The 24,120-nt window shown below is 44.2% G+C and overlaps 1 protein-coding gene across 7 annotated transcripts in view; it reads left to right on the forward strand.

Moving 5' to 3' along the window:
• Positions 1 to 24,120, forward strand: part of SAMD11 (sterile alpha motif domain containing 11) — a 272,374-nt gene that overhangs the window by 3,733 nt on the left and 244,521 nt on the right. The window contains exons 1-2 of one of the 7 annotated variants that reach the window (XR_011022124.1): positions 4,826 to 5,565; positions 7,448 to 7,539. Coding sequence is in view for 6 of the 7 variants with exons in the window: in XM_068240712.1 (XP_068096813.1) it covers positions 4,962 to 5,565; positions 7,448 to 7,539 (696 nt within the window). In the remaining variant the exon portion in view is untranslated. Of the gene's footprint in view, positions 1 to 4,825; positions 5,566 to 6,354; positions 6,401 to 6,546; positions 6,610 to 7,447; positions 7,540 to 24,120 lie in introns of those variants that run through there. The other 6 variants (XM_068240712.1, XM_068240713.1, XM_068240715.1 and 3 more) reach the window with 6 other exon arrangements.

Here is a 24,120-nt window from a genome sequence, read left to right on the forward strand (position 1 = left end):
GGACATCCACAGTGTCAGTCAGAGGTGCAAGAAGGGGATGGGGAACAGCTTGTTAATAACTACCATTCAAAGCATTTATAGAAGTGATTAATAGAAGCACATGACCAATAAAGAGCTAATACTGCAGTTGAGGGAGGCCCCTCTGGCCCAAGGGCCCCAGTACGGTCAAGGCCTCTGCAACCCCTATTGCTACAGCACTGGTTGAGAGCCAGTTGCGAGAAATGGACCAGGAGGATACAAAAAGGCTAGGGCAAAGAATGGACCCAAATGATGGTGCCCTATTCGATGCAAAGCTATAGCCATCATCCAGAACCTGACATATTTTGTCATCTGCGCACAGGAGCAACATATTTCATTTAACAGTGTCAACAATGCTAGTATATTCGGCAGTGACAAAGGTCAGTACAGACCTGGAATCCTTCCATGTGCGTGTACTTCTAAACATGAGGGTCCTATCCTATTCAAATCACAGGGCTATGAGATTAGCACATTTAAGGGCCCAAGCAGGGTAGGCCCCGTCCACGAGCCTGGCTTCCAATGACGAGAATTCTTGTCTTATAGAGTGTTGGTGAAATAATTCCTCCGAGCATGGACAGATTCGCCCACCAAGACCGCCTTCACAATATGTCATGGATGGTAGCTGCTGACCTTCAATACTGAATTGCTGGAGCATGGTTTATGAAAAGCCTTAAGATAAATACTCACCTGACAATGGATCGGGGAACCTCACAGCGACGCCTCCCGAACGAGGTTCCATGATCCATCTTCCTGCCCGCAGGAACACGTGATGTCACATAACAGGGCCAAATGAGAATTCAAATGATCGCGCCACTTTGCGCAGGAGTCGTTGGGAAACGTAAAGATCCGCTGTGATGGTCATTTTCACTGCGAGTCCCTGTTTGCCTAATCACGCACTCGCACTCACCTCAGGAGATCGCAGAAAGCAATTGCCAGTCGTTGGATGAATCGTGAGGTGGGTACAAGCCTTTAGACAGAACTCTTGGGCTCATTTCATCCTTGGTTAATGTGAGATCTAAACAATATGGATATGGTAAACACCCTAGTGAAAATATATATTAGGTCCCAATAGTGAGAATGGACACTGTCAGTTCCCTTAGGCTTATCATAGCCTCTATGGCCATCGGCAACATATGTTGTGTTTGTGAATATCGTGCAGGTTGGGACTTTTCAATTTATTTTCCAGAACAAGCCAATGGATATGTTTCAAACGGACATGTGAATGGGTCCTATCAATAACACTGAATCTGTTCACATGTCCATTTGTCTACTGGCCTCTTTTCCAGACCATTGTACTTGTTTTATGTGTGAACGCAACCTAATACCTGTGTTTTCCACAAAAACACCCAGCCTAACACCTGAGTTTTCCAGAAACCTCTCCGGGTGGGAATGATCCTTTAATCAACTGGTCAGTTCTACAGGGATACATGTATGGGGTGTGCCCTGTCTGTCGTAAGCCTCGTACACACGAGGCACAAATGTCTCACAAGAGACAAAAAAAAAAAAAAACAGCAGCGACAGTTTGTCGCCAGGTCCCTCTGTGCAGCAGCCATACACACGGCGCACAGAGGGACAGAGATGCCGCGGAAGCTGTCGCCGAAGGTTCCTCCCCCCGCCGGAAGCTCCATGCATTGTGAATGGGTTTCTGTCGCTAGTCTGCATACACACGCAGTACGCGTGGTGGACTAGCGACAGTTGCGGCGACAGCTGTTGCCGGCGATTGGCCACGCCAATCGCCTGGCGACAGCTCTGACTAGCGACGGTTTGTGGCGCGCGCGTCATACACACGGGGGACTTGTCGCCGCAATGTGCGCGTGCCACGTGTTTGTGGCGACAGTTGTGCCCCGTGTGTATGCACCAATAGAGCAGCGGATGGGGTACAGTTTAAGGATTACTTCTATTCAAAGCATCTATAGAAGTGATTACCCGCACAGGACCAATAGAGGGCTAATACTGTGGATGAAGGTGGGCCCCTAGGGGCCCTCTGACCCACGGGGCCCTAGTGCGGACGCTACTTCTGCATACACTATTGCTATGCCACTGGTCCTGTCTCATGGGGTGCAGCCTATTACAAGGGGTCCTGTCTGTCATAGAGGCATGGCCTTTTGCTGGGGACCTTTCTGTTATAGAGGCTCAGCCTGTTACTGGAGGTCTTCTCTGTCTTAGGCATGCAGCCTGTTATTGGAGGTCATGTATGTCATAGGGGTGCAGCCTGTTACTGGAGGTCCTCTCTGTCTTAGGGGTGCAGCCTGTTATTGGAGGTCATGTATGTCATAGGGGTGCAGCCTGTTACTGGGGGTCCTGTCTGTCATAGAGGTGGAGCATGTTACTGGGGTCCTATCTGTCAAAGAGATGCAGCCTGTTACTGAGAGTCCGGTCTGTCTTAAGCTAAGTACCCACAAGAAGACCATGGAAGGTGGATCAGGGAGATACACACCGAAAAAATGATCCAACGAATGATCGTTCCCCGATCCATCTTTTGTGATCACGAACGTTAGTACAGACGATGGGTGCGGATGAGTCGTTGGACGATCGTATTTAGCGCGGCGATCAATGGCGATCGTTATGATTGGATCTGTCATGGCGGTCATTTAAAACGAACGATTATCTCACGCAATCGGCCGTCCTTAAGCATAGTTTAACAAACTTTTGTTAAACGATGTTGCGTGATATCATGAAAGATCGTTCGCTGTGAAAAAATTGTTTGGTGGGTATGCAGCTATAGGAGTGCCGCTTGTTACTGTGGGTTCTATTTGTCATAGGTGTGGGGCCTGTTAGTGTGGGTTATATTTGTCATAGGGGTGGAGCTTATTATTGAAGGTCCTGTATGTTGAAGGGCTGCAAACATGTTACTTGGGATCTTGTTTGTCATGGGGGTGCAGCCTGTTACTGGAGGTCTTCATTCTTGTTATTTTAGGGGTCATGTACTGTATATTCTAACCTATTGCCCCACTTCATCCTAACAGGCCATACTTTACATTGGTTTGAGACACCCAATTCAAGTGGTGGTACACCTTAAGTCAGAGATCGGGACGGGCTGTCCCCTCCCCCCTACATTTGGTGGGGCATATTTAATGCCATATATGCTGATTTACCTGGCATTTTATATGCACGGAACTTGGTGAAATTATATTTGCTTCTATAGATTGTTGTATTTGACCTATGCATTATTGCAGAGACTCGAAAGTCCAAAAAATGCAATGTATACATGTAGCCCACCCCAAGCACACACAATTCCATACCCACAGCAAGATTTAATCTGTCAAAATAACAGATAAACGACTGTTCCAACCAACATCACAGGACCGGGCCGAGGCATAGGCTGGAGAGGCTGCAGCCTCAGGGCGCAGTGTAGGAGGGGACGTAGAATTCATTCAGCTGTCATTCCTAATTGTGTTTGAAGCAGAAAGAAATAAGAAAAGGGGATACATGGGAGTGACTGCAAGCCAGATAACTAGATATTAAGGTGTTGGGGAGGTTGTGGGCCCTGTGGTGCCTCTTAGTCTAATAGCAATCAGTGTGTGACGGCTGGGGAGGCAGGGATGGAGGGGCGCACTATGCTGTCTCAGCCTTGGGTGCTGGAGGACCTTGTCCCGGCTCTGCAACATCATGTAACTATCTTTTAAGAAGAATTGGTAAATGACGGTTATAGACGGTCGATGTGTGACAATGCTCATGCATTTTGAAAGACCATCATGATGGATAAAACTGGATCAATAAATTCAACGTCCCACGATCTTTCCGCTATAGTCTGTGAAACTTCTCCCATGCATTCTTCTTCGTTTAACAATCCTATCATTGGTAATCTTATGTTCTATAGCTGTTGTCCACATCCCATCGGTAAAGATCTTTAGTGTAAAGATCGAAGAACTTTTTGGTCATCAACAGTTTACAGCAATTCAGTGGGTGTTTAGCTTTAGAGTCCTGGAAAAAATATGAACCCTTATTAATAAATCTAGATTCCTGCCCATTTTATTGCTCCAATTTGCGTATTTTACAATAGCTCTTAAACGGAATTTGACTGGCAATGTTTCCATGAGTTTAGGATGGTTTAACCTAACCTACCATGAACTCTTTATGTACTGCGAGTTTTGGCATTAAGCATGAGTATTTAGCTGCTGATAATTTCAACTGCTTTGAAGATAAAATATTTTTTCTTCTGATGAAGATTGATAAAATCTCATTCCCCTGGTGGTTAGAGCTGTCCCCCATGTACACACAGACACACGTGTCTTAAGGTGTAAAGTTATGCAGGCATCTCCTCTCCCACTGCGACCTCCAAGGCAGTTATCGTGCACTGCACTGACGCTTATAAAGAAGCTGCGGAGTGGCTGACGGATGTCGTCCGTCGCACACCCCCCTCGCCTCGCCGACTCCCCCTCCCGCTGCCGCCTGTGCTGTTTAAATGGGCCAAGTTGGAGAAGCGGCGGCGAAGGCAAATCTTGTTTGGTCAGAGAGTCTGTGAACTCCAGTGTGTGACATGTAGAATTAAGAGGGATCCCCCAGCAGAGCCCATACACCCGAGCGGCGGCAGCAGCCAGCAGCAGGGCTGGGGAGAGAGGAAGAGCGCAGGAAGGAGGCAGGACACGCAGCTTGTCTCTCCTCTATCACACTGGGAATACTCACATAATAAGTCATAATTATTATCCTCATTAATACGAGAGACGAGCGGAAGGGGAGCTTGGCAGGTGGATGGCTGGGAGCCGCGCGCAGTGCCCTTAAAAGTTGGCTGAGCTGCTTGGATCAACGGAGCGGAGGGTCAGTGAAGGGGCAGCGAGGAGGGGCAAGGGGGCAAAGCGTGCAGCCGGAGAGGGGCATTAGGACGCGTGCTGGAAGAGGTGAGCAGGGGGCACAGGGAGCCACGGGGGAGGTCGATAGGGGATCAATAAGCATTTTCTAAAGCAACATGATGTCTCCGGTGGCTCAGCCCTCTCCAGCATGTCATGTCTCAGTCGGGCTGGGAGGCAGAGCGGCAGAAGCAGCAGCGCGGTGCGAGCAGCTGGCTTAGAGACTACGGGAAAGCAGCCGCCGCAGCCGGGAGAGCAGCGCGCCACAGGAAGACGCAACCCCCGGTGCCAGGGGGCAGACTTGGTGGCACCATGCCGGCTATCAAAAAGGAGCGACCGGATCGCGAGGAACTAGCCCTGGCAGCTTTTAACCAACCCATGGACACTATTCCTGGTTACCTCACTGCTGCCATCCCGGTGGTGACCCCGCACCCTCCTGCCTATGAACACATCTTTGCCCCCCATGCCCACCGTGCCTACTTGGGACTGCACGAGCCTCATCACCCCCCGCTGCCCGATGACCTGATGCTGGAGAGGTTCTCCTCCATCCCGGACTTCCAGCCTCTGTTTGACCAGGGGGAGCCCTGCATCGAGGTGGAGTGCGGGGAGAACAAGGCTTTGCTCTACATCCAGAAGTTGTGCCAAGGCAGCAAGGGGCCATCCATCCGCTACCGGGGAGAGTGGCTCACCCCTAACGAGTTCCAGTTTGTCAGCGGACGGGAGACAGCCAAAGACTGGAAGCGCAGCATCAGGCACAAAGGTACCCAACAAAGTTAGGCAAAAGTCTGCTTCTAAAAAGCCCTGGCTGCAGTGATGGGCACCGGGGATCCCCTTTACTGTACCAGTGCTGAGATGAGCACGTTATCTTGTTATATTAAACCTTGCTGCAATTAATAATTACCAATTTTTATGTATAGATACATTTTATATCTAATTGAACACTTTTAGCTTGTCATTTGCTGGTTTTCCCCTTATGTTGTGGTAGCCTGTGTCTGTTACCCAAGAGCTTACTGTCAAGTCGGGATGTTCCATATACATTGCTTTATTACAAGGCTTTTTTGTTTTTGTTTTTTGTTTAACAAAAAAATTGTTTGAGATAATGAAAGAAAAAGAAAACAAACGTTGAAATACACAAAATATAGCATTGTCAGTGAACAAATCTTTTTATGATAAATCAGTAAAATTGAGTGTTTCAAGACTTTTTGTAGAGGGGTAAGCTGTGACTGTTGGGATTCATATTGATGGGACAGGGAAGGGTGAATGGGGCACCTGACAGCCACGCCATATGATGTTTAACCCCTTTTGGCACAGCTTAGCATCCTGTTTGTGGCAAACTTTAACTTTAACACTTTATGGAGCACTGCTGTCAGAGAGAGCCCCAGACCCCCCCCCCCCCCCCCCTCTTTCTCTTTTTGGCAGTTTCATGGGGTGGGGGATCCAAATGTGGTTATAGGAAGCTTCAAGGGCTGGAGCTATTCAGTGACACAAGCCTCCCCTGCCCTCCCCTTCTCCCTCCTCCTTCCTTTCCTCCCCGGTGACCCCGGCTCTCCGGATGGGGATTTGGCACTGAGGAGCAGGCTGCTGGGGTTATAGAGGTAAATGGGGAGGGCTTTCACCCCCCTCACAGACATGCACACAAACAGGAATCCTCTGGCATATGCACAGAGGAGGTTCAGTAGTTAGTCCAGGATGATGGATGTGTGGGGTCTTACCATTGCAAGGTTCGGTTAGGAAGAAATGTTTGCTGCATCCAGCTAAGAGCTGGGCATGGTGAGAATCGTTCTGGAATACTGAATATGTTCAGGTATACAGACTTATTGTGCACTGGGATATTATATTGAAAATATATTACTTTGATAATTGTTTTTATGCTTTTTTAACTTGGCATACTACAGAAATGATGCTTGGGATGTTTTTATACAGACACATTCTTTTTAGTTTGTAGTTGGAGATTGCATTTGGACTTTCCTGCTTTCAGCAGTGTCTGGTAAGGGGTGAGCTATGGAGGCAGACTAGGGACTAGCAGGGAGGGGGGTGCAATCTGAGAAGCTTGACAGGGCATTGCTAATGAGAGGTCATTACCCCCACCCAGAGGGCAGGGGGTGGAGTGTGTACTCTGTGGAAGTCTGTTTATTTGGGGGAAAGTGTGAACTGAGCACCCAGGGGGTACTGCTAGGCTCAGACACTTGGATAGTTATCTGAGTATGAGAGATCTACATTTCCAGACACAGTTTTATGAAGGGTCACAGTCTGCAGACTCTATATTTAGCCTTCCTGAATCATGAGTAGCAGGCAGGTCTGCCGTTTTGTGAGTGTTGCTTTCGCTTTATGCTCAGTCACCAGATTACTGGCATTAATCTGTCAGTTAGTGCTAACCTAAGGTCTGGCCATTTACATCATCTAAGGTTCTCAGATGTATTTGTTTACCTACTTGTGGCCTGTGTATGACTGTAAATAGTTTGGGGTTTGCATAAATTAGTGCTTCTATGTAGTGTGACAAGACAATTGGGTTCAGGTGGGATTTTATGGTGCATGTAAATGCTTTGCATCAGCACATAATCCAGAAAGACATCACATTCTTTGACTGTTGCATAGCCCACAACTCATCACCTCTTTTTTTCTCTTTCATGTGCGGCTCCCAGGGAAAAGTCTGAAGACTCTTATGTCAAAAGGAATCTTACAGGTACATCCTCCAATCTGTGATTGCCCTGGGTGTCGAATTTCGTCTCCAGTGGTAAGATACTTGCTCAGATTCTGTTTTTACCCCTCTTTTCTGATCATTGGGCAGTGCTTGTTTGGCCAGAGAGGGCTTGTCACTGGCACTCTGAGTCCATGCATGCCATGCCTGTGTTGATTGCCTGACAGATGTTGTGATTTGGGAGTCTTACAGGAAATGTATTCTCATCTTACAAGGAAAACAATCTTTCTTGGCTCCAATTATCACTCTCCTCCAGACAAAGAAATATCTCTGCAGCCAAACCATGGGGGTTTATTTATTTACTTATGGTTTAAGCAGTCACTTTGTACAGAGTCCATGCACTCACTTGGATGACTCAGCTTCAGTTGATTTTGGAAATGTATCCTACACCTCAGTTTCTTGTGACATCATCATGGTCAATGTTTACTTTTAGGATGTTAGAGTTTAAAGTGCTTACAAAAAAGTTAAGGATGCCTTGGGTCAATGTATCGTGCCAAGGAACAGCTTCTCGTACACAGTAATGCTGGGAATACACGGTTCGTTTTTGCCTTCGTTTAAACCTTCGATTCGTTCGGTAAACGAATCGAGTGTTGAAAACGTATGTGAAAATAGTCATAATCTCATTATAGTTTCGATTAATAGACCCCAAAAACGAACGACTAGTGATCGAACATGTTTGATATTATCTCTCTTTATCCATCTAATCGAGCCATTGGTAGGCTTGATGGCTCTTCAGATCGATTATATATTCGTTTATGCTAGTCCGTCCCTGTAAAAAGGGATTTTCGTTTTGTTTCTTTGCAGCCTTCGATCATTGGAAAAACGAAACCATCAGAATCGGAAAAAAAAACGAAACCGTGGGTGGTGATATTAACCGTATGACTGATTATTTCGGGATCGAAAAGGACAAAAGGCACAATCGAAACGAAGGTTTAAACGAAGGCAAAAACGAACCGTGTATTCCCAGCATAAAAAGATTTCGATTGGTCAGTCCAAGCAATTTCAACAGTGATCATCATGAAAGCTGGCCTGCCCAGTGTAACTAAAAACTCACCCACCTTTATTTTATGGAGCTGTCCGTTTCAAATCTTACTGTGTGTGGACATCAAAATGGTGTAGTGATGTTAATTTTAATAAGTAGCTGAAGGAACAGCTACTGCTAATTATTGTTTTACTGCAGAGCTAATGGTACTTGGAATGGGCAATATCTAACCAAGAGGGCTGAAAATGTATATGCAACATGTTTTATAATGGTTTTTACAAGGTCTGCCTTTTACAAATGTGTGTATTGAGTGTAAGAAGTCTTTAAAGGTGTGAAAGTAGTTCAGTACTTTATTTTAGTTAATCTATTATACCTGTACTGATGCATATTGCTGTCCTAGGAGAACGTATTCCTTTGTGGTTCACCAATGACATCTACCCACCCAGTGGATTTTTACTAATCGATTCCTGCCAGCCTGTCTTCCTCATGGTTATGTCAGAGAGTCTCAGTTCCCTTGCTGCATTTATTGATCTAAAGGCCTGTCATATTATTGCCCTACACAGTAGAATCTCATTATAGTAAACTCTGATATAGTAAACCTCTGTATATAGTAAACTCAATCCTCAGGTCCCAGCACACGAGTCTGTTTAAATATACAATGTATGACCAATTTTGACATAGTAACCTACCTTTCCTGGTCCCTTGGAGTTTACTTTAACGGGATTCTACTGTAGTAAGTTTGGGACCTTATCGATATTAAGTACTGTTCTTGAGACCAAGATCTATCACACACAGTGGTTGTTGCAGGTGTAGTGCTGAAATCCTGCTATCTATCTCCCTAAATGTAAGAACTTTTTCGTCATTGCAATGGGACCACATTAGCACAAAACAGTTTGGGTAATGTGTCATTCACACCACTATGCATTTGGTATAGAATAGTTGCTAAAGTGATAAAATCTATCTTATTTCTTTTTTTATTTTGTGCTGTATTCAGCGTTTTATAGACTTTATAAAACCATTCACATTGGCCTCAGCTGCAGGTGGACTCATGCCTGCACATAGTGTTGCTAAGGATTTCTGATCCATTTTTGATAGAAACAGTCACTTTGATCAAATCTGACAGTAATCTTTTTCTGCAGCATATCTGATGAACTGACTTTCAATCGATTTCTTGCAGTTTATCGATTAGTGTGATTGGACATATTGGGAAATCTCCCAGCACAGGAGGTGGGGCAAAAGTGGTCGGGTATATCGATGGTCTGTAGTGTTGCACTGTGTTGGGCAGAGTTTGCCATGTACAGTAGGACTCACTCTTGAATTTCAGTTGGAAAGGGATTGGTTGGATTGGCATATTGACCCATAATCAACCTATGTATGGCTACCTTAAAGCAGGGCTGTGGAGTCAGTGCAAAAATCATCCGACTCCTCATTTTATGAAACCACCGACTCCGACTCCAGGTACCCAAAATTGCTCCGACTCCTCGACTCTGACTCCTTAGTCTAATTTTTACCAAGGCTATGGATTTGGTTCAAAATCATCCGACTCTGACTCCGACTCTTCAGTTTACTGAAACCTCTGACTTCGACTCCAGGTACCCAAAATTGCTCCGACTCCACAGCCCTGCCTTAAAGTAAACCAGAAGCGAGGATTAGATACTTACCTATGTAGAGGGAAGGCTCCTTCTGTGTCCTCTCTCTGTCCCGTTGTTCCACACTTTGATCTGTCTATGGTACTCCTTGGCAGACTTTGGAGGAGTTAGCATCCTCGAGTACTTCTACAGACTGGCGCATCTGTATTGCACATATGTGAGCTCAGCCTCGCACATGTGCAGTACGAATCCACTCATATTTGGAAGTACTCAGGGACACAAATACTTCCGAGTCCTGCATGATGAGTCCCGAAGAGGTACCTAGCAGGTCGAAGAACTTCACCAGGAGCAACGGGAACAACTGAGAAGGATCTATGGTATCCAGAGCCTTCCTTCTACATAGGTAAGTATCTAACCTGAAGCGAGTTTCCTCACTCAGGTTAGCTGTAACTTAGGTTATTTCTCTTCTGTAGGAATCCCTTTCTACCTTTATCCTGGGATATTTTACAGCACTGAAGGGTCTGCTGCTAGGGAGTAATAACTGTTTTCAACCCTCACCTGGGTCATATTTATCCCAGCAACATTTTTTGAAAGGCCAGTGAATTAGTGATGCAGTTGTTGATGTTATTGTGGTCATGTGTCCACATTTTAAAGTATAAATCCATGAAATTGTGGATTTATTTCTCAGTACAGATCTGTGTGGCAGGGTGCAAGCAGCAAGCAACTGTCCATTCAGCAACCCTTGCTATGGTCTGCTATGACTATACCTAATAGAAAGTTTCTGGAAATCAGGCCAGGTCTTCAGGATCACTTATGGTCTCCAGTGAAGAAAAAGAGGGGAGGGGGTATATAGCTGAGTTCATCAGCATGGAAATGCTTCTATACCAATCATTTAACCAATATCTTGCCTTAATATGAGTTTGCATTATCTAGTCTCTTTTTTGATGAGGGAGGGCATTATTTTTGATGAGCAGTTCTCATTAGTTAGATTTCCCAGTTGTCAACCAAGAAATGTAATATAATGAGCAGAACAATGCCAGATGTTCCATATCAACTGGGTTACTAAATGGAACAGGTAATGAAATTCCCAAACATGGTGCAGGGCCTCAGCTCCGTACTGAAAATATTTGATACTTCTGTGTTTTTCTTATTGGAATATGCACACCTTGATATTTCCATATCTGATCCAAATATTACAGATTCAATTATTTTAGGGTTAATTGATATTGGATTGTATTGGGAAAAGACAGCTCCCATGACTGATATATATTTGATGATAATGGGTGAAAAATTGTAGTATTATTATTAATATTATTGTGTATTTATGTAACGCTTACATCTTCCACAGCACTTTTACATATTGTATTTAGTCATGACACTGTCCCTCAGAGGAGCTCACAAATCCCTAACATATTAAGTCATTGTGTTACCTCCCTATTGCAGTCTAAGGCCATTTCGTATGGGATAATTAACTTATCTGTGTGTTTTTGGGATCTGGGAGGAAACTGGAGTGCCTGGAGGAAACCCACACAGACACAAAGAGAACATACAAACTCTAGCCCAGATTTGAACCGGGGACCCAGCACTACAAGGCAAGAGTGTTATCCACTTTACCACTGGTCTGATATGATGTCCCCACCTGTCAGGTTACAGTGTCTTCATATGGTTTTTCTGTTCCCCTGAATGATCGGAAAGTTTGACTTGGATGCCATGTATCTAGATATTTTATGTTCAGCCAAAAACCTGAACAGCTTAATCTGAGAAAGACTTGCCCAGTGGGTATTTAGGCATATGCAGGCCATTCCATTGCTGCTTGCGCCTGGTATATTAAGGTGTTGCTAATTTTTGTCACTTAACGTTTCTCTACAAACTGGACAAAAAATAAAACAACTTTACAATCCTATCCATCCTAGAACTGTCCCCATCTTCGTGGAATCCGCTGGCCCCGCGGATTTATCTTTGGCTTTTATCTTGAGGTATGAACGAACCTTAGCAACAGACAGCCGGAGCTGGCGGCGATAAAAAAAATGCGATGAAAGGGAATTAATGGTGAGGAACAGTAAAATCAATGAAATCCTATAGGCAGACGGAAGAAATTAGTCAAAAAGACAATTTTGTGGGATCAAATGGCAGTTTCATTGATATCATTATTTTATTGCCCGACTTCAGTGCATTTTATACCGCAATATAATCTGAGGTTTTAAAGGGCTCCTTTATGTGAGCTGAGCCGTGCCTTTTGTGATATTTTATCAGCGCTTTGGGCTAACCTAGTGCAATCTCTTCCTGAAGCAGGTCTCCCTATATTTCCATGGGATGTTTTAACTGCAAGTAGCAAATTGCAAACCAGAGAATTATTTACATAAAAATGTGTGTGGGACAGGGAATACTTTATTATTATTTTACAGTTATGAAGGCTAGTTTCACACTGGAGCATTGGGTTGTATGGCTTGTAAAAATAGGATTGCAACGCAAGAGAAGGGAAAAGTCTCATTGTGCGGTACGTGTGCGATGCAATTCATGCAGTGAAGCATACAGTACAGTATGATTCACTACAACTGTAAACGTGCACATTGTCCAATAACCCACAGCATGCTTCCTTATTCCAACGGAATCTGCACTGCTGATCCAAATGTAATATTTCAGTATATTCACATTGTATTTGCTATGCGAATATATTGTCTGGCACAACACAATGTGCCAGTGTAAAAGTAGCCTTAGGGCCCTTTTACACTGAGGACTGCAGCCTAATGAAAGTCTATGGGGGAGTTCACACTTCCCACATTGCGGCACGCTGCGCTGGAAGTGCCCTATCTAACGCGCTTCCAAACTTACGTTACCATGCGGCTCCTGCAGTCTTCACCACTGGGAATAGGAGGCACGGATCTACCCAGCTCTGATCATGTGCGTAGCCTGGGAGTTCTAATTGATGGGGATTTAAACTTTAGAACTCAAATCTCTGCTGTGGTGAAATCATCCTATTTTCACCTGAAGAACATTGCAAAAATCAAGCACCTCATCCCCCCAGAAGATCTGCCAACCTTAGTCCACGCCTTCATCACATCCCGACTGGACTACTGCAATGCTCTCTACACTGGCCTTCCAAAAAAGGTCTTGTACCGCCTACAGCTGATACAGAATACTGCTGCCAGACTGCTAACCAACCAACCCTGTCACTGCCACATAACGCCAGTCCTGCACTCCCTTCACTGGCTACCTATAGAATGGAGGATCCTATTTAAGATTGGCCTACTAACATTTAAATCCCTGAATAATCTAGGCCATGGATACATGAAAGATATGTTGCAGCTGCGTAGCAATCCCCGCATTTTCAGATCCACAGGATCTAATAATCTAGTCATACCCAGAGTCCACTTGGAAACTTTTGGTCCCAGAGCCTTCTGTCATGCTGCCCCTACGTTTTGGAACTCCTTCCCTCAACAGATCAGGACAACTCCATCCCTGGACGTGTTTAAATCCATACTGAAAACCCACCTGTTCAGTTTAGCATTTGCAGAAATATAACTTTTGTTGTGTAAATACTTCATCCTACTACCAATTACTGAATCTGAGAGAGCCTAAGCGCTTTGAGTCCTATGGGAGAAAAGCGCTATAGAAATGTTATTGTATTGTATTGTATTATCTGCGTCGGACCAGAAGTCATGTAAGTCTATGGTAACATGATTAGTCACTAGGACCCCAGATAACATAATTAGGTTGCATAACACCCAAATAATAAAACAAGGCATTGTGATGACCCAAGTAAGATAATTAGGCATCATAACCCCAAGTATCATAGTTAAGCACCATGGTAACTCACCAAAACCCTATTCAGGCTCCATTAGCTCCAAAGTGCATAATTAATTAGGCATGACCTCCCCCTCCCCAAATATTAATTAGGTCTCATGACCCAAAAAAACATAGATGGGAACCATGACTCCAAATAACATGATTAAGCAACATGGCCAACATAATTGGGCAGTCTGACCACAATTAACATAATTATGCAAAATAACATTACTAGGCAACATGGCTTCCAGACAGCATAATCAAGCCACAGGGGATGAACACTCCTGACCAAGGGAAGAGGGCTGTGGTTGGAGCATTGTAAGGAGTTGTAAGTGTGTGCAGGCACTCAATCCAGGCCAGGCAGGGAGCAATAAGAGCAGGCCCATTAATAGAGCAGCCCTGGTGGTTGTCACTCCCTTTGATGGTGTTTCCTGCTTTCCCCTAGTCATGCTACTGAGCAAAGTAACTAAATCCTCATACACACGTACAAGGGATGTTGCCTCGATCCCTCGGGTGATATTGCAGTGCCGATGCGTTGTACTGCTATGTTGCATGTCGGAACTCGTACTAAGTAAGTGACTGTTTGATTTCTGGGAGTAATTTGAAATATGGTTCGGGTAGGCCCTTATAATAAATAAATATGGTAAAACTGGAGATTGATTGTATGGTCAGCTTATGCTGTCACAAAAAACAGTCATTTGGGGCATTAATTACAGAGTGTCCTTATCTTTCTGTGTCAGAACGCTTCTGATGTGTCAGAACGCTTCTGCATATCAATGGCACTTGACACAGCTATCCCACAACTGTCACATCATACCAGAACCAAACTTCTCTTTAGTTACAACTTTCACAGCCTCTCTTCAACTTCAAGGAATACAGCTGTTGTAAAAACCAGGAGGCTGCTATTCCTGAACTAGATTTTTTAATGCAAGGTGCCTGGGTGTAATTGGAAGAAGAAGCCAGCAGGGTTAGCCTCCATATTTCTCTGATGCCAGGTCAAAGCTAGGCACAAAACTAGGTACAAAAATACCCTGACATTGCATGTTGTGAGTTTTAGTTCCTCTGTGGCCAATAGGTATATAGTAGTCTGCTTACACTGGTCTGCCATGCTGATTTTATTTTGCATGCAGAAAAGTCCTATTAAAAATTGATGCCTAGAAATGGCTATATGACAAAATGGAAATTGCTGCCCCTGCTATGAAATATTGATTGCTGCAGATCCAACAATAGCCAGCGATTCACAGGGCGTATTTACTGATCGTTCAGTCCTGAGCTATTGTAAAATGAATATACCCTGAATAAGTAGCTGCTTCTCCTGCATACATATTCCTCTTAGCTATACCTTGATTTTAAAGCTGACCTATCACTGAAATCATGTCACAAAAATCTTAGATGTCAACATTTCCAATTCATTTTATTATTCTTAGTGAATCAGTGCCTCATTCTGTAAATTTTTAGAAAAGTGGGAGGGGTAGAATACAGTAGCCTGAGGCTGAGTGTGAATAGAAAGATGTGTGATTCATCCACTAATGTGCTCAATAAACAGTAATTAAACACATTTACATATACAGCCAGGAAAGAAATGTTGATATTCATTTTCTGCACACTGTGAGCCAATCAGGCACACTGCATAGTTTGGTCAGGCTAATGACAGCCTTCTTATAGGAAGAGATGGCAGAATGTTGAGCTCAAACAGCTGCTGACCTGTGCTGTCCTTCAGCTGGTTGGACGAGGGGCTTTGCCCAAGGTGTGTTGCCCAACTACAAAAAGAAGAAAAGGGTAGGCATAGTAGTTGTTTTGCTTTAAATTGCAGAATTAGGTATCCAGTGTATATGTATAAACGTATCAAAATCATTATTAATTCATATGTGATTAGCATAAAATTGGGGAAAAATGGGATATGGGTAAGGTATTGGGGTTATAAAAACAAAGGAAAAGTATGGCGGAACTACAAATACCACATTGCTGGCCAGCTTACAGTAACCATACAACAAGCATACATCTCACGCAAACTCGGCCTTACTTATCACTTTGAGCGTATAGTAGTTGTTTTGTGCAGCTAGGTCATCTGAATGCCAAAATTACATTTTTTGACAGGTGAAAGATTTTAGGCTTATGTATTCCATGCATGTGTTCAGCTTTCTGCCAGGAGTTCAGCTTTAAACAGTTATTTCCAGTCACAAAGATGGGACTATACAGCATTCAGTAGGGTCAGACTGAAGTTAAATGGAACAAGGAAAGCAATGCCTTTCTAGTCACCTTATCTCCCTTGGGTTCATTTACATAATTACCTGTTTAAAGGACCACTATCCTTTAAACAGGTAGTAGACAGTTAAAATCTGACAGAACCGACAGGTTTTGGGCCAGTCCATCTCCACATGGGGGATTCTCGGGGATTTATTCGTTTTCAACAGCATTTCCTGAACAGCAGTTTACCTGCCAAAATAGTAAGATACCAGCCAGCCTCCTTACTCACTTGCACACTATTTTGTCAGTTAGACTTTGCAACTGTTGTTCAGGAAATGCTGCTGAACATAATGAAAAACCCTGTGAATTCCCCATGAGGAGATGGACTGGCCCTAAACCTGCTGGTTCTGTGAGATTTTAACTGCCTACTTTTTTCACAATAGTGGTCCTTTAAGGGCTGGTTTACACTGAATTAGTTGACATCCGTTATAAATGAATAGGCAACTGATGTGCAGCCCAGGTGAAAGAAATGTCCATGTTTCTCTATGGGTCAGTTCACATCTAGGCATTTTAACTTACAGCTTTTTCACCACCGTTATGGAAGAACTGATCAGTTAAAGGACCACTATCAGTTTTTTAGCACACAGTGTGAACCAGTACTTAAAGTGTACCAAAGATCTAAACATAGGAAAAATCGATCCTTACCTAGGGCTTCCTCCAGCCCCATAAACACATCTGAGTCCCCCGGACCTCCCGCGCATGCGCAGTAGACCCGGACTGGGCCAGTTACCGGGGCTGATCGCGGCTGAACAGCAGACCGCAGGAGGACGCCGAGGGATGTGGGTGAGTATCAATTTTTTATATAATAATAATAATAATAATAATGGCAGTATTTGTATAGCGCCTTTCTCCTGTCGGACTCAAAGCGCTTGCGAGGCAGCCACTAGAGCGCACTCAGTAGGCAGTAGCAGTGTTAAGGAGACTTGCCCAAGAAACTCCTTACTGAAATAGGTGCTGGCTTACTGAACAGGCAGAGCCGAGATTTGAACCCAGGTCTCCTGTGTCAGAGGCAGAGCCCTTAACCATTACACTATCCAGCCACTACTATGTTTAGATCTGTGGTTTACTTTAAGGATCGTACACACCTTTGAAGGATGTCACCAATCAGGGATCAGGACCGGATCCCCTTGGGTGACATCGACGGAGGGATGACGAGCAGCGCATTCTTGACATCATACCCTGGGTGGGGTAGCAGAGCAAATAATGGGATTGGCAGGGGATCGGTGTTGCTGGGGGTGAGAAGATCTGCCCAGTGAATTGCTTGTGGGTTGGGGTCACTGGCTGCTGGCTGGGTGGCTGGCTGCCGTAAACACGTAGTTATCGGCCGCCTCAGCCGACTTTTGTGGTGTATGTATGGGCCTTTACAGTGCTGAAAGCTGTCTCTAAAGTTATGCACACATGCTAGATTGAGTTTGTTGGAGATGGCTGCTCCACAATATCATTTAGTGATCCATCATGACAGATGGCTAAACAATGAATGAACGCTATTGTTTTTCATTGTTCCAGATGCCACGGGGTGTCACTCGCTTGTTAACTACCCATTGTCCTCATTCCTCAATTCAAAGCTAAGAACGGGCTGTAGCTGAGTAGCCTAACTGTACAGTGGCCATTTGTAGTTTGTCACCCGAACTGATCAATTGTGTGTTTCAGGTGTCAATTTTGGAGTGTGTGTGTGTATGTACGCCATTTCAGCTGTTTCATAATTTTATAACTGGACCTATTTACAAAGAAGAGCAAAAACTATATAGCAGGCATATATAAAAAAAGTTGACTGCGTTCTTTTTCTCAAATCAAAGCGATTTACCTTTTCCAGTGCGCACAGGAAAACTGGGAAATGGTCCATGCATCAATTAAAAGAGATACTAATAAGAAGGTACAGCCAAAGCGTTGGAATGAATTGAGCAAAAAGTGACCTGAAGATTTAAAATGAATTTCTGACAAGCCTAATAGGATGTATTATCATCAGGAGTAGGGTTAGTCAATGATATGCAAATGTTTCTGAGATGATGCAGGATTATGCAAATTCTGTATGAAACTATATTCAGCTTTAAATTGGACTAAGTTATTTAAACCTTGGGGGACTAGATTGATCTATTTTCCAGCTGAATAGATTTGCATACAAAATGTACATAATTCTGCATCAATTATTTGCATCTCATTGACCATTCCTATGCTACGTACACACATGCGACAACGATCGTTCGTTGTCAACGACGAACGATCTTTTAATTGTTGAAAGAACGACCGAAGTAAAGTTAGTTGTAAAAAGTGTGTAACGATCACATCGTTAGAACGAACGTTACACCATGTAAAAGCACTTAATGCGCCTGCGCATAAAATTGTAAAGTTCCTTGGAGAAAAAATGAAATGCGCATGTCCAGCCTGGTACGAACGATCGTTTCCAACGATGTACCACTTTTGCTAACGATCGTCGGTGGTAAAAATCCGCCAAGACAGAACTTTGTTTTGTAGCGATTTGCCTCGTTCGTCGTTTGCCTTAATAGTCGTTGGTTCGTTTTTTGTAACGATCGTCGTTGGTAAAGATCGGGGAACGATCGTTACAAACGACTATAGTCGCATGTGTGTACGCACCTCTAGTCAAGAGTGTATTATTTTGATGTAGTGTCATTAGACTCATCCAGTCATTAGCATTGTCTGGTGGAAGCTGCTGTTTTTTTGACCTACAAGCTGAAGACTAGCCGGATGAATAGTTGACCAGCCTGGAGCTAGCCTGCTTTTTGTTTGTCAGATAACTGCAGCCTCCATCAAACAGGTGACTGATAGAAGTAGAGTGTAGAAGATGTAGTATGTATGCAGTTTCATCCACATTGTTCAGCATTTAAGATACCCATAGCTATTGCTTCCACCACCTATTCCCCTGTGCCTGAAGCATGAAGAATCTGGGTAATATTCCCCACTGATGTGAACAGAAGACTCTTCTGACAGCCTTTGCATGTGCTTGGCAGCTAGGAGGCAGGAGATATTGTAAGATCTTCAGAGCGACACATCTATAGAATCACGGTGGAGTCAGTGATTACAGCTCTATATAATTTTACCTACACGTAAGGCTTCAAGACTGTAAAAAAACCTGCACAAGATATTTTGCTTTGTAACCTGAATCTGACAATTAGGCTTTAAGTTAAGCCACAGTCAGGGGATTTCCTCGCACCGCTTCTGCTTCTTTATAAGCTGGTTTACGCAGAAGTCAGCAGTGTAACCCAAACTCTGCACGCAAACTGTACTTCACCAGAAATTACAGATCATTCCCCCACAGCCCAAGGCAGGAAGTACAAAGCATGACAGCCTTTGACATTATGCAGCATCAAGGGCTTTCCCGTCTGTTACTTAGTAGTCCACATTTTTTCAAGAAACTAACTTTTATCAACGTGGAGACTTTGTAGAATAATTACACCGACAAACAAAATCGGCAGGTAAATAAGATATCGCCTCATTTACAGTTTGCTTTTATCCCAGGCTTTGCGTTCTGTAGGCTGGGCTCTACAGAAAGGTATTGTTAAAGAAGTACCCTGCTGTGGTTAAAATATGAAAAGAAGAGTGTAGATTTCTCACATGCTATTAATAGGACATTTTACTATGCAAGGTGGCCACTAACGATACAAACTGTCAAATGATCGTTTACAAACGATTATTCGTATGAAGGATTGGAAATATTTGCTTGGGACCACTAATGGATGAAAATCTCCTAACCAATCTGATCAAATTAATGAAATCAATCCAATTTTCGGATCAGTCCTGTCAAACTGATCTGATTGGTTAGGAGATTTTTGTCTGTTAAGCTGGCCATACACTGGCCCAATTTCCCGCCGATCGACAGCAGATTCGATCACTGGGAATCTGCTGTCAAATAGTTTGCGCTAAACGCACCCGACCGATTGATTTCCTCCTGATATCAATCAGTCCGTTGATCGCGCCGTGCGGGAAATTAGCGTCGATCGCCCGCGGGTAGGGAGCGCGTCGCTTGCGGCGTACGATTCGGGGCCTTTCGACGCAGGTATACCTGAGGCTGGCTCCTGGGCATCCCGTCCGTCACTGCTCCCGTCATGGCACCTCCGGCATCCTCGTATAATTTCCGCTGTCCCGCTAGTAACAGCGGAAGTACAAATAGAGGGCGCTCTATTTGAACTTCCGCTGTCACTGGTGTGATAGCGTAAGTTATATGCGGATGCCGGAGCCAGAGGTGCCACATGACGGGGACATCACGTCCGGGAGCCAGCCTTAGGTAATGTATGCGGGGGGGGGCAAGTGACAGCTCAGCAGATTGTGAATTGGTTTCAGGCTGAAATCGATTCACAATCTGTTTGCAGTAAAGGCAGCCATACGATCCCTATCTGATCAGATTCAATCAGAGAGGGATCTGTCTGTTGGTCGATCTGATGGCAAATCGACCAGTGTATGGCTACCTTTAGTGGTCCCAAACAATCATTTCCAATTTTTCAAACAAATAATTGTGTCTAGACAATTGTTCGGCAAATTGTATCATTAGTGGCCTCCTTTAGTGTTTGATCATTCTGTAATGGGATCCACACTACTAATGGGTGCCTCTTTTGCAGGCCACTTCCTTTTGTACTTCAACACTTTCTCCCCACTGTAACAGAATGCCAGGGCAGTCCGCTTATTCCAGTAATAGAGCGTAACCATCTCCAGCAGTGGCTAAGAGAGATCCAAGAGGGGACCTTCCTGCTTTCCCTCCAGGCAACCTGCAGTTTGAGAGGACTTTCTTGTCTTTTGATTCTTTTTTTTTTTTTTTAGCCTTCCCAGGACCTTTTCACTGAGTTGACTGTGCAGGGTCCTCTGCCCCTTATTATTCTGGATTTAAATTGCACCATTATCTTACGTGAGGCTGTACAATACTGTAGAATATAAATAACATGGACAGTTACATGGTAATGAGTTACAGATAAACGTCCATTGAACAGGTTAACAATGCATCCTACATGAAAGTGGAAAATATGTAACCACTTTACACATAAGGGCAGAGAGCCCTGCCCAAATCAGCTTACAGCCCATTGGACAGTTGGTGCACTTTTGTTGTATGCTTAAAGAGGAACTCCAGTGAAAATGTGATAAAAAAAGTGCTTAATTTTTACAATAATTATGTATAAATGATTGTCAGTGTTTGTCCATTGTAACACCTTTTAAATCCCTAATTTACATTCTGACATTTATTACATGGTGACATTTTTACTGTTGGCAGGTGATGTAGCTGCTGCTTGCTTTTTTGGCAGTTGGAAACCGCTGTAAACAGCTATTTCCCATAATGCAAAAAGGTTCACAGACAGGAAACTGCCAAGAGTACCACGGTCCCCAGAGTTTTTTGTGGGAGGGGTTTCACCACAATATCAGTCATACAGCGCCCCCTGATGGTCTGTTTGTGAAAAGGAATAAATTTCTCATGTAAAATGGAGTATCCGCTACTGATTGGGATAAAATTCATTTCTTGGTCGGAGTTTCTCTTTAACCTCCTTGCTGGTATTCCCGAGTGTAGCTCACGGTTACTTCTAGCTGCAGAGAAGTAAGAGGTAACCCAGAGCTACACTTGTGGATACTGCTGGGCACAGAGCGCCTCCCCAGCATCCAGGCAGAGCAGCCCGTCTTCTCCATGTCTCCCTGGGGCCCATCACAAGGCTGAGATCGCTGTCTGTCACATGACTATGGAGGAGGATAGCATAGAGATAGAACATTCCCCAGAGGACAGGAGGAAGACTTGCAGCATGTGGCTGGACCCGGGGGAGGTGAAGAATACATGCTTCACTTCGCACTCTGTATAGAGGATGGGGGGGCTCTATCCAGCGACCTATCCTGAATGGGGGCACTCTTACACTACATATACTGAGAGAGGGGAGAGAGCAATCTCTGGCTACCTGCATTGAGGTGACATCTCTGACTACCTATAACAAGGGGAGTACTCTCTGGCTGGGGGGGGGGGGGGGGTTGTCTCTGGCTGCTCATTGGCCAATTATTTCCAGATGAAGCTTCAAAATGTTGAGGAGGTTAATTGTAGTAGCTGAAAAAAGGCAACATTTTCAACATTTTCCAAATATCAGATCAAAGCTGATCTGCAGACATACAGTGCAGGATGCTCCTGCACCTTTACAATAAGGTCCTCGATGTCTATGTTGATTTTGGGGCCCATTTCTTTTTCTGCTGCGACACAGCTCCTGCTCACGTCCATCCACGCTCCTATCTGGCCCTAGAAAGGAAGTGACAAAGCGGAAGTTGCCTCTTTGCCTTCTGGGACTGATTTTCTGCGTTGAAAACGGATTAAAAACGCACATAGTGTGCGTTTTACATTGACTAACATTGCAACGCATAAAGCTAGCGTCGGCCAAAAAACTGCGCCTGGGTGCAGTGCAACGCAACGCACAAAAATGCTGCGTTATATGTGAAAGCTAAAATGAAAGTCTATGGACTTTCATTTTACCTTGGTTAACGCAAACTTTATTCCTTGCGTTGAAACGCAGAAAATCTGCCCTAATGTGAAAGAGCCCTCAATACAAATTTGATATACAGTGTATGTGAGATTCTTAAACTTCTTAGGCTGCATTTCCACTTGTGCGGTGCGAATCGCCGCGGTAAAAATTCGCATGCAGATGCGAAATTCGCATGCGGGTCCATGCGAATTTTCATGCGTATTCGCACGCGAATTCGCATGGATGACGATGTATGCGAATTTAACCATGGCAGTGCTGGTGTGCTTTTCCATTGTTTCTGTGCGAATTCGCATGAAAATTCGCATGAAAATTCGCATACCCAAACCTCATGCGAATTTCCTATTAAATGCATTGTATGCGATTCGCATAGCGGTATGCGGTATGCGAATTCTGATGGCTCTGCCATGCGAATTTTTTCTGCACAGAAAAACGCAAAGGAATCCTGACAAGTGGAAACAGTCCCATTCACTTGTATTGCTATGCGAATTTGCATGCGAAAAACGCATGCGAATTCGCGATAGTGGAAATGAGCCCTAAAAGATGTATAGTTCTGATTCGGATAGTTCTATATAGATTGCCAGCCCCTGAACCTCACTTCTTTCTCCTGTCAGTAAAGGCAGTTGGGTCAAGACCTGTTGATTGCACTATAAAGAGGTGTGGCACACTGGATGAGTTGTCACCCTGCTCTGTCCTCCTGTAAAGAAGCTCACAGTGTTGAATTGCCCATACAGTGGGATGACATGAAAACATCAGTCAACCCTGTAAGCCAGACGTAATTTTATTTTAAAAAAGTTTGCAATCCTCGCCTGGTTCATACCTGGCCATAGTGTAGACTTGGGACATATTAGCTAGTGAATGACATGCTGTGTAGATACAGCTGCAAATGCACCCACAATTAGGACCTTCTTAAACATATCAAGGAGTTATACTTTGTACTGCTGTAACCTGCTCCCTCTGCTGCAACCAATGAGAGCTGACTCATACAATGGCTGGATGGGGGAATCCCACCCAATCAATACAGACACTGAACCAGTTCCCAATAACCAGGTTGGAATCACCAGATGGTTATTGGTGACTCATGAAGCTTGACCAGCTGTAACCCCTCATTCTGATGATCTAGGATAATTAGAGATCATACAGAAATATAATTTTGACCTTGCATTAAATAGTCACAGGTCCATAACACCAAGATGTAAAAAGTACAAAATTATGGTGTTAGAGAGCAAAAGTTGGATGTATATTGTGGATGGTGATAAACTAAACGCCAAGTATCAGCTGAATTTTTTTTATATCTACTTAATTCCCCTGAGATCTCAGCCATTTACTTGTGGTGGCCATTTACTTGTCAATGGCCACCAGATCAACCATCTGATAGATCCCTCTCTGATCGAGTCTTAACCATAGAGGAATCTATTACCTGCGCTTTCTGTAGTTTCTTCTGTCTATCACCAGGGGCACCTGTACACCCTGACCCCGTCTTATGTTTGTGACATCAGTACATGAGATGGGGTACAGGCACTTCTGGAGTTGGAGATAGAATTCTAAAGGAGAAATGTGATTG

The sequence above is a fragment of the Hyperolius riggenbachi genome, chromosome 6 (assembly GCF_040937935.1).
Source record: "Hyperolius riggenbachi isolate aHypRig1 chromosome 6, aHypRig1.pri, whole genome shotgun sequence".
Lineage (NCBI taxonomy): Eukaryota > Metazoa > Chordata > Amphibia > Anura > Hyperoliidae > Hyperolius > Hyperolius riggenbachi.